We start from the raw sequence: 10,930 nt of genomic DNA, 5'->3' as shown, positions 1-10,930 counted from the left end.
TTAAAAACCAACTTAATTGGTTTGGTTCGATTCTGGTATCTTTTTAGGGAAAAATCAATTCAAACCGAACCACGAAGACCCTAATTAAAATAAACAGTTCGTAGCAAATCTTGACCGTATAATTTTGTAAAGAACGAATAATCCTCCCAAGATTACACGTCTGCCCATCTTTTTTGTGTTTTTTGGCCGCTTTTCTCTCAATTTGCTTTCATGCATGGAATTCTCCTCCAACTATAACACACACACACACACAAACAAAGTGAAACAGAGAGAGGAAAGAGTCTTTTGCTTTCTGTTGAGATCATTTATTTATTTATTTATTTTCCTTTTTTAGTGTCTGAATAATTTTGGCTGGTTCTATGGCCATTTCAGTCGCAGCCCCTCTGTTGAAAGTTTGATTTTTTTTTTACCTTCCCATTAAGGATTCTTGAAATACTGAACACTTAATCAAAAGGGTATTTCTCTTTGGTGTGTGTTTATTTGTGTGTGTGAGAGAGAGATTACATGGATATTGAACTCATAGAGTCATTTCTACTTCTCAAAAAGTGCCACATCTGAGCAGTTTATTGTTTTTTTATTCCTATTGCTTGAGCAACACTTTGTGATCTGTGTCCCAACCCCATAGGACAACTTTGAGCTTTTTCCAAGTTTTGTTTTTTTCCCTTCCCTTTCTTTACTTTGATCTGGGGTTCTAATTTTGCTTCTTGGCTAGGTTCCTCTGATGCTATAGAGCAATATTTTGGGTTTTCTTGAAATGTGGCATTGTGGCAAGATTTGAGCTTTGCAAAAATATTTCACTTGTAATCTTGCTTTTCTACTCTTTGGTTCTTCTTTGAATTTAACTTGGTTACTAGTACTAGAACTTAACCAAAAAAAATGAAAGAAGTTCAAGATTTGAAGTTTGTATGCAAGTTGTGTAACAAAAAGTACCCTTGTGGAAAGTCACTTGGGGGCCACATGAGATCTCATGTACTTACAAATTCAGCTGAATTTGAGGAAAAAATTGAACCCCAACTTGAAAAGTTGCAATCTTGGAATAGAGAAAATCAGTATCAATCAAAATTTGAACTTGGTGGGAATTCTGGTTATGGTCTAAGAGAGAATCCCAAGAAAACTTGGAGGGCTGTGGATTCAACTTCTCCTTTGCCTCAAGAGAGAGTTTGTCAACAATGTGGTAAAGTATTTCAATCACTTAAAGCATTGTGTGGTCACATGGCTTGTCATTCAGAGAAAGATAAAGGGACTAGTTATTCAGATACTGAAGCTGAGGAGGAGTTAAGGCTGAGGACAAGATCAAAGACTAAGAGGTACAAAAGAATTGTGGTTAAGTCTTCTGTTTGTTTAGTTAATGATAATACCATTAATAATGGTTCCTCATGTGTTTCTGAGATTGATAATGAGCAAGATCAAGAGGAAATAGCAAAGTGTTTGATGATGTTGTCTAGGGATTCTTGGAATTGTGTCACTTCATTTATTGAGTCTTCTGATAATAATTCTGTTGTTTTAGAGACCAAATCATCCTCTACTGACATGAGATTTGCTAGAAAGGATGGTCTAAAATGTGTTTACAATCAAGATGAAACGCCGCGAACCAAGGAAAAGGTAGATAGGGACTTGAAACTTAGTGTTTTGAATGCTGAAGCTGAGTCTGAAAACTCTGATTCTGCATACTTTTTAGATGAAAATACAACAGTTGAATCAGATGTCTCTTTTGATGGATTCCACAGAAATGGTAATAGCAAATGGAGCACCTCTAAAATGAGTGATACTGTTTGGTGTGATGAGTCTGGGACCGATAAGGGAAAGGGCTTAAACAGAACTAAAAGATATCCTACAGCATCAAGAAGTGAATATGATTATTACAGGATAGCTTCAAATTCAGATAAATGCGAATCAAGAAAGAGGGCTAAGAATAGTTCTTATAATCCTGAGATAGAGAATGAGTCGTTTAAGAAGAAGTATGAGTGCTTGAATTGCAAGAAGAATTTTAGCTCATATCAAGCTCTTGGCGGACATAGACCTTGCCATAAAAAGACGAATGCTTGTATCGAATCAACAAATGGAACTGGTGAGAATAGCGTTGATGCTGCTGATCACGATAACAAGCATAGGGAGACTTTAAGCAGTAGAAAATCGGCTTCTGCTGAGAAAAAGATTAAGCCTAAGAAATTCAAAGGACATGAATGCCCATTTTGCGACAGGATTTTCAAGTCTGGTCAAGCTTTGGGTGGCCACAAAAGGTCCCATTTTATAGTTAGTACTGCGCAGAACATGAATCAATCTTCACCTGTCAAGAAAGACGTCGACGATTTACTTGATCTTAACCTTCCTGCTCCAGTTGAAGTTGAGGATGATGAGCACGCGCACCTTGTATCTTGGTAGTTGGTGACAAACAAGGTTTTCCAATTTGCAGACAATGCTATACTGTATAGGCAAATTGGGAGGCACAATTTCTTCATTTTTGGATAGAGGTAGTAGTTTCATTATTGCTGATCAGTTATATGAACCTAACATTTCCTTCTGATTTTGGCATATCCAAGCATATGCTTCAATTTTTGCTGGTTAAGACTATTCATTTCTTTTAGCTTTGAGACATTCACATTATATCCATGTCTTTTCTTGTCTCTATTATTCATTATCTTATTCTAAAGCCTATTTATTTGTTTGGTTTTGCTATATGAAGAAGCTACACTCTCTAGTATCCATCTTTAAGCTTTCTTGCTATGTTTTGAGAATCTTAGTGACCTCCTTAATGAATTTGCTCTCTCAAAGTTACAACAGAACTGCATTAGTCGACTATTAGCAGATCCAGAATTTAGACGTCGCAGGTTCTAAGTTGAGAGAATGAGTTCTAAAATGTATGTCTTGCTCTATATGTACTTATTTTCCGGCACATATATATAGGATTCAAATTCGAAGTCCCAGGTTCTACTGAACTCGCGAACCAATTGTTGGATCCGCCACTGTAATTGATCCATAGAGTAAAAAGGGAAATCTAAAATGGTGATTTTCATTTTGGTACTTAGTCTTTTGGTGAATATGCTCCTCTATTGTTTCCTGCAATGTTTCTTGTACTCCTTCCTATTCGAGTTAATTTTACGTATGATCAATGAACTTTTGTTAACATTAAAACCACAAAATTATTTTTCATCACATTAGAGTAACTTAAATATGGGTGAATTCCTTAGAAAATCTTAAATTTCTGACAATAGATTATGACACGTGGCCAAGTTAGGGAGTAACATAACTAGACATGTGCTCATTTTATATTGGGCGGGGGTTGTTGTAAAGAGCAGTAAAGTAGGAAATGCGGGTAAGCATACACTTTGAAAGCCAATTTTAACGACTTTGGCACACAAAAGAATGCACAATTTGTGGTTGTCCACGAAATTATATTCGACTATTCTAAGGCCGAGGTTAGTTATAGATTTCAAATAATAGCCTAAAATAAGCGAATTCTTTAAAAAATGCACTTTATAACCAAAAGACATTTTTGATGAGAACTTGTTTAGTCCTGAATATATGAAATTCGATAAACTTAGACGCAAAAGTAAATTAAAGCTATCGAAATATGACTTATGAAACCTTCTCTGTCTGTATTTAAATTGAAAGGTCATATGAACCATAACGCCACGAGTTAAATTTTGGCCCCAGTGAGTCTCACCTTTTCTCTTTGCAACTATATAACAAAAAATATTCAAAAACTTGAAATTCAAGAGTGGTAATACTTAGTACTTTTTGTTGCTTTTTTACTTTTTAAGGTAAAAGGAACAAAGGAGTCAAAAAAGAGTGGTGTGGACTTGCATCGGACACGTTCTTCTGCAACATTAGTTGGGCTGTTGTACCCAAAAAGGGAGGACATGGCCCACTAAATTCTCGAATCTGATGGATCAGTTAATGAGCCTAAAGTACAGGTTAGGTAATTTGCACAAATAAGACACTTTGGATGCCACTATTAATTTTTTGACCCCTCTTGTATAATGGGCAGAACTTTAAGTTGAATAAGTTTTACTCCTCTTTTGCCCCATAGGCAACACTTATGACCTTAAAAGGTTTGTCTACAAGACAAACGGGATAAGAAAATTAAAATTCATTGTCAAGGTCTTTACGTGTAATTTCATGTCACAAGTTTGAGTACCTCAAAGCATTAACAACCCAATAAATGGGTCAGGCCTTGTGAGGCCAAGCATTGATAGGAAGGGATGGCACCCACTAGGCTGCTTTTATATTAGTCTAATAATTTGTAGGGCATCCAAAACCTTAGAGGGCCATTTGGTTCAAAGGATTAGATGAGTTATCCGACATAAAATTTGAAATTAAATTTATTCCGTATTTAATTGGAGATATTAGATAAAATAAGTATTAGTTTTACTCCTGTATACGGGTAAAACCGAGCTCGATATTCGATCGAGCTTCCGAACTCCTTGATTAGGCCAGGGCCGAAATATCTGTAATCGAGTGAAGTCGAGCTCAAAGATCGATCTGACGACTAACACCATCAACCAAGATCGACACATGGTAATTATGATCGAACCCAAAGCACTATCAAAATTAGCCATCAAAACCATCAGATTTGCCCTCGAGTTTGCCGAAGGCGTGACCAGTCATATTTCTAACGGTCTCGAAGAAAGCTTTGCCAGCTCGTCCGACAAGGGTCTGTGATTCTTGCCATTAACCGATCATTATAGCTGAAATTATGGAATTAGTCAAAAAGGGAACCAACGGTCTTCAAAATCAAGGACTTATGTTTTTATAGTACAATTAAATAATACTCTAAGGGGTAGGTCTCCCTCAATATATAAAGGGGACTTCACAATCCATGAAGCACATTATAACATACGCTCATAAGCAATATATTTTTCAAGCTCCTACTCTCTGATATTTTTTCTGTCAATAAAGTATATTCAACTCAAGGGTGGCTAACATTTTTAAATTGAAATCATCCAATTCATGTGGTTTGCAATTTATTTTATCGCTATTTACTTCAATTACAATCTAATTTATCGCTTTGTATCAAGTTAATTCACATATCCTTAAAACCATTAACAAATTCAATTGTTATCGATCAATAAAAGTATATTCAACTCAAGGGTGGCTGGCATTCTTAAATTGAAATCATCCAATTCCCGTGGTTTGCAGTTTATTTTATCGCTATTTATTTCAATTACAATCTAATTTATCGCTTTGTATCAAGTTAATTCACATATCCTTATAACCACTAACAAATTCAATTGTTATCCGATTTTGAGGGTAAATAGTTTGGCGCACACCGTGAGGCTAAGGATAATAGTGGTTATTTGATACAAATCTCCATAACACACACACACTACTTTACAATTACTCTTTGAAGTGTCTTTGATTTCAGGCTAAAAATGACAAACTCTCAATTAGCCCCCCTGCCTATCGACAACGAGTTCGGTCATCAGGGTGAGAATAAAAATATAGTGTCCGGTAACGTAGGGCCACCTGCTGGTCCTGTAGGAATTACAATTGTAGACCCGATTGATATTAATTCACATGTGAAGATCGACGCTAACTTGCCTACCGACCCCGAAAATAGCATCTGTGGTGGGGCCCGATCTGCAGCTCAAAATGCACAAAACAATGAAGAAGACGGGACCAACCTATGGATGATCTTTGAAATGCTGCAGGCTCAACATGTGGCGATAGCTCAGTTGCAGAGCCAAAGCCACACGCCGAATAGAGTTGAATCCGATCCGCCCCGTGAAGTCACCCGCAGAAATGAACCGGTCATAATGAGGTAAAATAAACAAGAATCTGGTACTAACCCCGAGATTATGAAGATGCTCGAGGAACTGACAAAGCGGATAGAATCAGGGGAAAAGAAAATCGAAGCAAACGATAAAAAGGTAGAAACCTATAATTCTAGGGTAGATCAAATCTTAGGGGCACCTCCGATATTAAAAGGACTGGATTCCAGGAAGTTCGTGCAAAAACCTTTTCCTCCAAACGCGGCTCCAAAGCCGATCCCCAATAAATTCCATATGCCCGAAATACCTAAGTATAACGGGATGACCGATCCAAACAAGCATGTAACTTCTTACATGTGTGCCATCAAAGGGAACGACCTGGAAGACGACGAGATTGAGTCTGTTCTACTAAAAGAATTCGGGGAAACCCTGTCAAATGGATCTATGAAATGGTATCAAAACTTACCTCCTAATTCTATCGATTCATTTGCTATGCTTGCAGACTCCTTCGTGAAAGCACGTGCTGGTGCCATCAAAGTCAAAACTAGGAAATCAGACCTTTTCAAAGTTAAACAGAAGGATTATGAGATGCTCAGAGAATTCGTGTCCCATTTCCAAATGGAACGAATGGATCTGCCGCCAGTCGTTGATGATTGTGTTGTACAAGCTTTCACTCAGGGACTCAATATTCAGAGCTCGGTGGCTTCACACAACCTGAAGCAGAATCTGATAGAATACTCTACCGTTACCTGGGCAGATATACATAATCGGTATCAATCAAAAATCAGAGTCGAAGATGACCAACTCGGGGCCCACTCGGAGTCTGTTTATCCCGTCAGAACCCTCGACAGAGTCAAGAGAGACATCGATCGTGAACCAAGATCAAACAGAGATCGATATCTACCATATAATAAAGATCGAATGAGCAGTGGGTCCGGGGCGGTACCCCGTAAGAAACGAAAGACGAAATGATCAAGGTCAACGTAACCGGGGGCTCATGACCAAAAATAGCTTCGACAGGTCTATCGGGCCTAAAGAAGCGCCGAGGCTATCGGAATACAACTTCAATGTCGATGCTACCGCTATCGTATCAGCTATCGGGTGCATCAATAATACCATGTGCCTCGACCTCTACAATCAGATCCAGCTCAAAGGGACCCTAACTAGATGTGGAAATAGTATGGCACTCACGGTCACAGAACGGAAGATTGTCGACAGCTGAGAGAAGAAGTAGCCCGTTTATTCAACAATGGGCACCTTCGAGAATTGTTGAGCGACCGAGCCAAGAACCACTTTAGAAATAGGGATTCTAACAAACAGACATGACAAGAAGATACCGAATCTCAACACGTCATAAATATGATCATTGGTGGAGTCGATATCCCACAAGGGCCGATGTTGAAACGCACCAAAGTATCCATCACTAGGGAGAAACGAACTCGAGACTACGTACCGGAAGAAATTTTATCTTTCAACGACGAAGATACGGAAGGGATCATACAACCTCACAATTAGGGGTGTACAAATAAAACCGACAAACTGCACCAACCCGAATTTCCGAGTCAAATCGGAAAAAACCCGACTATGGTTTGGTTTGATTTGGTGTTGGAAAAATAACCCGACCATATTTAGTTTGGTTTGGTTATAACTAAAAAAGGTCAAACCAAAACTAAACTGACCCGACATTATATGTATAGAAGTTTTAAATATATTTAATACATAAAAATATTTATGGTAGTGTAGTTTATAAATATTTCTTAAGATTTTATATAGTTTTATCTTTTAACGTATTATTTCAAGTTTGAGCTTATAATTTTTGGATGCTCCAATAAGTTTTATAGTCCATAAATGTTAGTAACTCAAATAAATCCTAAATCAAAATCAAATCAATACTAATGCTAATAAAAGGCATTCAATTCAATTGTACTATGAATGAAAATAGTGTTGTATATCTATTTTTTAGTTTTCCATGGTTTAGATAAAATGTATAACTTATTTTTCTTTTAGTGGTTAGTCATGTAAATAATAGTACTTATTAGTCATAATTTTAAATTATATTTATTTTCATTATGGCTTATTAATAATATTTATTTTATGTGATTTTATTAATTTTATTGTTGAATATTTTAATACAATGCCATGACTCATCTCATATTTATGTTATTTTATTGAAAAATACCTTATATAGTTCTGTCTTACTAGGATTAAAGAAATATTTGGAGCACAAATTTTATATTTTGTGCTATAAAGACTTTATGAAACCCCCCCCCCCCCCTCCCCGAAAAAACTAGAAAACCCGAGGAAAAAACGAGATTAAAAAACCCGATTTTTATTGGTTTGGTATTGTATTTAGATTTAATAACCCGATACAATTAGTTTGGTTTGGTAATTAAAAAATCTAAACCAACCCGACCCATGTACAACCCCACTCACAATGATGCACTGGTAATATATGTACTCGTAAATAGAACTCGAATTAAATGTGTGTTGATTGATCCAGGTAACTCGGCCAACATCATGCGGTCGAGGGTCGTGGAACAACTCGGTCTACGAGATAAAATCATGCCTGCAGTACGAATTTTAAACGGGTTCAACATGACATGTGAAACCACTAAGGGAGAGATAACGTTACTGGTCAATATCACCGGAACCATACGAGAGGTCATGTTTTATATGATCGAAGGAGACATGAGGTACAACGCCCTCCTAGGAAGGCCGTGGCTCCACAACATGAGGGCAGTGCCCTCAACTCTTCACCAAGTGTTAAAATTCCCAACTCCAGAAGGGATTAAGACAGTCTACGGGGAACAACCGGCCTCAAAAGAGATGTTTGCAATCGAAGAAGTGATTCCAATATCAATACTCACAACATCGAAAGAACCAAATTCGGGCGCAAACCAAGAGGCCAAATAACAGTCACCGACACCGGCCACGACCCAATCGGATGAGCTGGGGACTTATGAAGACAATGATTACGGGATCCCCCGATCTTTTATAGTCCCCAATGACTCTGACGCAACCAAATCAACAGTCGAAGAGCTGGAAAAAGTTACATTGGTCGAGCATCTGCCCGATCGGAAGGTATACCTGGGCACGGGGTCAACTCCCGAGCTCAGAAAAAAACTTATTCAATTCCTTGTAACTAATATAGATTATTTCGCTTGGTCCCATCTTGATATGACATGGATCCCACCAGAGGTAACCACACACAAACTAAGCCTGGACCCAAAAATCAATCCGGTCAGGCAGAAGAGGAGGCCCCAGTCCGAGGTCAAACATACTTTCATCAAGGACGAGGTATCTAAACTCCTTAAAGTAGGGTCCATTCGGGAGGTTAAATACCCGAATTGGTTGGAAAAGGTAGTGGTAGTCCCTAAAAAGGGAATAAACTAAGAATGTGTGTAGATTACAAAAATTTGAATAAAGCATGCCCCAAAGACTCTTTTCCTTTGCCTAACATCGACCGCATGATCGATACCACGACCGACCACGAGGTCCTCTATTTTCTCGATGACTATTCCGGGTACAACCAAATACGGATGGACCCAGGTGATCAGGAAAAAACCTCCTTCATTACTAAATACGACACATATTGTTATAATGAAATGCCATTTAGATTATAAAATGCTGGTGCCACATACCAATGCTTAGTAAATCGGATGTTCAGAAAACAAATAGGAAAATCGATGGAAGTTTACATTGACGATATGTTGGTTAAGTCCCTGCGAGAAGAGGACCATTTAAAACATTTGCAGGAAACCTTCAACATATTGAAAAAGTACACTATGAAGCTCAACCCAGAAAAATATGCGTTCGGAGCTGGATCGGGTAAATTTCTCGGGTTCATGGTATCCAACCAAGGAATCGAAATAAACCCCGATAAGATCAAAGCCATAGAAGATATCACAGTCATAGCCAATGTGAAGGTCGTGCAAAGGCTAACCGGGCGCATAGCCGCTCTGGGACGATTTATTTTAAGGTCGTCCGACATAAGCCACCGATTCTTTGCACAATTGAAAAAGAAGAATAACTTCTCATGGACTCCTGAATGTCAACAAGCTCTGGAGGAGCTCAAAAGATACTTATCGAGCCCACCGCTGCTTCACACACCGAAGACCTACGAATATCTGTACTTGTACTTGGCAGTCTCGGAGATAGCGGTAAGTGGAGTCCTAGTTCGGAAGGAACGAGGTACGCAATTTCCAATTTATTATGTTAGTAGGACCTTAGATGAGGCCTAAAATAGGTACCCTCACCTAGAAAAACTGGCGCTCGCCTTGCTAAGCGCCTCCAGGAAACTAAAACTATACTTCCAATGTCACCTCATATGTGTCGTAACAACTTACCCGTTAAGAAACGTGATGCATAAGCCCAAAATCTCGGGCTGATTGGCCAAATGGGCAGTGGGAGTAAGTGGTTACGATATCGAGTATCGGTCCCGGACCTCCATAAATCCCAAATTTTGGCTCACTTTGTGGTCGACTTTACACCGACCTTAATACCCGAGGTCGAAAAAGAGTTATTGATTAACTTGGGGACTTGCTCGGGAATCTGGACCCTCTTTATGGACGGTGCCTCAAACGCAAAAGGGTCCGGTCTTGGCATCATACTAAAGCAACCAACATGTAAAATAATTAGGCAATCTATTAAGACTGTGAAATTGACTAACAACGAGGCTGAATATGAGGCCATGATTGCAGGCCTTGAATTAGCTAAAAGCTTGGGGGCAGAGGTGATCAAAGCCAAGTGCGACTCCCTCTTTGCGGTAAACCAAGTTAATGGAACATTCGAAGTCATGGAAGAACGAATGTAGAGATACTTGGACAAATTACAAGTGACATTACATCGGTTCAAAGAATGGAATTTACAACATGTACCTCGGGATCAAAACAATGAAGCCGATGCCCTCGCTAACTTGGGATTGTCGGTCGAAGACAACGAGTTCAATTCGGGAGAAGTCGTGCAACTTATGAGATTGGTGGTGGAAGAAGGCCACGCCGAGATCAACTTGACGAGACTAACTTGAGACTGGAGGAACAAGTACGTGGAATATCTCAGGACTGGAAAACTGCCCTCGGACCCGAAAGAGTCGAGGGCCCTGCGTACAAAAACAGCCCGATTTAGCCTGACCGAAGACGGACCCTGTTCAGAAGAACATTCGATGGTCCACTTGCAATATGTCTAGGGCCGGGGAATACTGAGTACGTTCTGAGGGAAAT

General features: G+C 38.9%; 2 protein-coding genes across 2 annotated transcripts; both read left to right on the top strand.

Annotated features, from left to right (window-relative positions):
• The first annotated feature begins 217 nt into the window (after nt 1–217).
• LOC104094174 (zinc finger protein ZAT4-like) lies at nt 218–4,008 on the top strand. The gene is made up of 2 exons (XM_009600050.4): nt 218–2,471; nt 3,762–4,008. Exon 1 carries the CDS (start codon nt 877–879, stop codon nt 2,380–2,382), a length of 1,506 nt encoding a protein of 501 aa, XP_009598345.1. The 5' UTR covers nt 218–876; the 3' UTR covers nt 2,383–2,471; nt 3,762–4,008.
• Nucleotides 4,009–6,032: 2,024 nt separating this feature from the next.
• On the top strand, nt 6,033–6,683 carry LOC138900282 (uncharacterized). The gene has a single exon (XM_070187005.1). The coding sequence runs from the start codon at nt 6,033–6,035 to the stop codon at nt 6,681–6,683; it is 651 nt and encodes a 216-aa protein (XP_070043106.1).
• The last annotated feature ends 4,247 nt before the right edge of the window (nt 6,684–10,930 follow it).

Source organism: Nicotiana tomentosiformis, chromosome 10, assembly GCF_000390325.3.
Source record: "Nicotiana tomentosiformis chromosome 10, ASM39032v3, whole genome shotgun sequence".
NCBI lineage: Eukaryota > Viridiplantae > Streptophyta > Magnoliopsida > Solanales > Solanaceae > Nicotiana > Nicotiana tomentosiformis.
Note: the sequence above shows the minus strand (reverse complement) of the source record. Positions and strands in the feature narration are given on the sequence as shown.

What these genes read in the sequence shown, in the direction of transcription:
- LOC104094174 (XM_009600050.4), top strand. Translation starts at nt 877, where the DNA reads ATGAAAGAAGTTCAAGATTTGAAGTTTGTATGCAAGTTGTGTAACAAA.
- LOC138900282 (XM_070187005.1), top strand. Translation starts at nt 6,033, where the DNA reads ATGACCGATCCAAACAAGCATGTAACTTCTTACATGTGTGCCATCAAA.